This window comes from Camellia sinensis, chromosome 1 (assembly GCF_055761805.1).
Source record: "Camellia sinensis isolate YWXY chromosome 1, ASM5576180v1, whole genome shotgun sequence".
Taxonomy (NCBI): Eukaryota; Viridiplantae; Streptophyta; class Magnoliopsida; order Ericales; family Theaceae; genus Camellia; species Camellia sinensis.
The window spans coordinates 231678258-231681103 of NC_138961.1; the positions used below are offsets into that span (position 1 = coordinate 231678258).

Consider the following 2846-nt stretch of genomic DNA (forward strand, 5'->3'; position numbering starts at 1 on the left):
TACCTAAATTATATAGGTCGAGAACAACAAAAGAATAGCCAAAGTTAGAACTCATTCAGACATGGTTTCATTTTTTTCTATGTTTCACATAGAATTATATTTTGTACGATATTATTACTCGCTTAGAAAAAGTCCCAAAAAAATCAATCTGAGGCTAGATAGACACTAAAAAAAAAAAAAATCACAAAGGTTAAAGCCTATTTTGATATCATTGGCTTCTTCTAAACATGACCACCCACTGTTTGTTTCACTATTCACATGATGACTAAAATTTTTTTTTTTGGTGACTAAATTTTTTTTATAATTAATATACATATATTGTTATGTTTGACATAAATTTTTGGATTAAAATAATCACAAAAAAAAAATGTTAAAAAGTCAATGAGACAAAATGTCATATTCAAATCATAATTATTTTATTTTTTCTTTCACAAAAGTCAAAAAAGTTAAAAAGTTTATTGCAAACGAGATTTTTTAACTCTAAATTAAAATAGTAAAAAAGTCAAAAGGTGAACTCACGTCCCAAACAATTATATATATATATATTTTTTTTCTTTTCTGATGATGATTACTCTCTTGGAAATATTGTTTTATTGATGGATGGATTGGAGTGAGACAATATATTAGAATCTCATGCTCTTTTGACCAACTACATATTGGTCACTTGCATACTTACAATTTTGTTCAAAGAAAACGTTTCATTTCTTGTATTTTTATGGTTTGGACAATTTACATGCTTCCAATAGCTACCCCTTCCACCTTCTCACCTGCTCCCCCCTTTCTCTAAAGAGAAAAATGTTACACACCTCAAATTCATTTATAGAAAATATTTTAAAATTTTAATATATAATTTAAATTTATTCCAAATGTTCATATTATTTTTTTGGGTATGATTCTGTATACTTACCTTTAATGTTTTCTATTACAGTGTAATTCACATAAATTGTGTGTGGATCCAGATTCATTTAAAATGACACTATTATCTGAAATGGTTTTTTTTATAAATAACATGACATGCCTTAAACCTTCTCTATATATGTTTGGGAGAAGAGAAAGTGCCTCCAAATCAAGCAGAGAAAGTCCTAATGACTTCTTCTTCTCCTCCAACCAAGCCTGATGTGACCCTATCCTTAACTTTACCATCCCCAACAGCCCAACCTGAAGAAAGAGGCATCAAGCTAATCCAGCTCTTGCTAACATGCGCCAACCATGCCTCCTCTGGTAACCTCCACCGTGCCGATGCCTGCCTCCGCCAAATATCCCAGCTTGCCTCTGTCTCTGGCAACTCCATGCAGCGGCTGGCCGCCCGGTTCGCCTCTGCCTTGGCGGTCCGGCTCATTAAGCGTTGGCCGGGCCTTTATAAGGCCCTGAATAATGCTAGACCGGCAAGTCTAGAAGTGGACCGGGCCTGGTCCATCTTCACCCAAGCCTTCCCTTATCTCGGGTTTGCCTATGCCATCATTACCCGAACCTTGATCCATACTATGTCCGAGGAGCGTGTCATCCACATAGTGGATTTGGGTTTGGGAGATCCAAAGTTGTGGGTTCCACTGCTACAAGGCTTGGGGCATTTGCCCAATGGGCCTCCCCATTTGAAGATCACTTGTGTTAGTACCAATAAAGTTGTGCTAGACAAGTTAGGGACAAAGCTTGTGAAAGAGGCTGAAAGCTTAGACATGCCATTCCGATTCAACCCTGTCAATGTTGGGCTAAGAGAGCTCAGCATAGACATGCTAAAAGTAAGATCAGGTGAAGCCTTGGCTTTGGCATCAGTACTTAGCCTCCATGTCTTGTTGGCTGAGGATGATAGTGTCGACGCACATTTTGGAGCCAACAAGAGCAACAATGGTGTCAAGGATTGTAAGCAAATGAGTGAATTCCTAGCAATGGTACGGTCCATGTCGCCCAAGGTCATGTTAATGGTGGAGCAAGAATCGGATCACAACATGAACCGTCTTGTGGACCGGTTTGTTGAAGGTTTGCATTATTACAGTGCGGTGTTTGATTCAATAGATGCCACTTTTGGAGGATCTTCGTGCGAAGAGCGTGTCGTGTTAGAGGAAATGTTTGGGAAAGATATTGAAAATATCGTGGCGTGCGAAGGGCTAGAGAGAGAGGAGAGGCACGAAAGGCACACAAGGTGGGTGGTCAGGTTCGCTCAAGCAGGGTTCAGACCGGTGCGATTGTGGTATGACACCATGGAGGAGGCAAAGCAATTGGTCGAGGCGTATGGACCAGATAGCGGTTACATTATAGTCAGTGAACGGTTGAGTCAAATGATATGTTGGCATGGTCGACCCCTTTATTCCGTATCTGCTTGGAATGGTTCTAATTGAATTTTAAATTTTGTTATCACTAAGAAGAAGATTGTTCAAAATTCTAAACTTTTTAGTTAATATGTAAAGAATTGAGCGTACAATCAAAGCATCCTTGTTAGGGAACTATGTCCCATTTCATTAGATTCCTCCATAACTTAAGTGAATTTTATCAAAGCTGAAAAAACAGTTGCTCAGGCCATGACTCAAACTCCAAATCAATTAATAAATTTTTGTGGATCCCACCTAAGGAAATGGCTATATTTATTAGTTGATTTTGGGTCTATGTATCAACACTATCTATATTTTATGAAGTAGAAATTAGTTTAAAAAAATATTGTTTGGCGGTCAATAATTGCGACGAGTTTATAGCATTTTAGTGTTTGATTGAAGCACGACTACTTAGATAAATACCTAATTATTTTAGCAAATTAGTTGCATCTTTGACAATTTGAACAACCTAGGCACGAGAATGAACTTAAGGAAAAAAACAACCTAACAACTATATATTAAAAAAAAAAAAAAAAAAGG

The 2846-nt window shown here is 37.2% G+C and overlaps 1 protein-coding gene across 1 annotated transcript; it reads left to right on the forward strand.

Annotated features, from left to right (window-relative positions):
• Positions 1-933: 933 nt before the first annotated feature.
• Positions 934-2459, forward strand: LOC114286195 (scarecrow-like protein 3). Its single transcript, XM_028229287.2, has one exon. The coding sequence runs from the start codon at positions 1086-1088 to the stop codon at positions 2334-2336; it is 1251 nt and encodes a 416-aa protein (XP_028085088.2). The 5' UTR covers positions 934-1085; the 3' UTR covers positions 2337-2459.
• The last annotated feature ends 387 nt before the right edge of the window (positions 2460-2846 follow it).

Excerpts from the sequence above, each read along its gene's own strand:
- LOC114286195 (XM_028229287.2), top strand. The coding sequence starts at position 1,086 with ATGACTTCTTCTTCTCCTCCAACCAAGCCTGATGTGACCCTATCCTTA.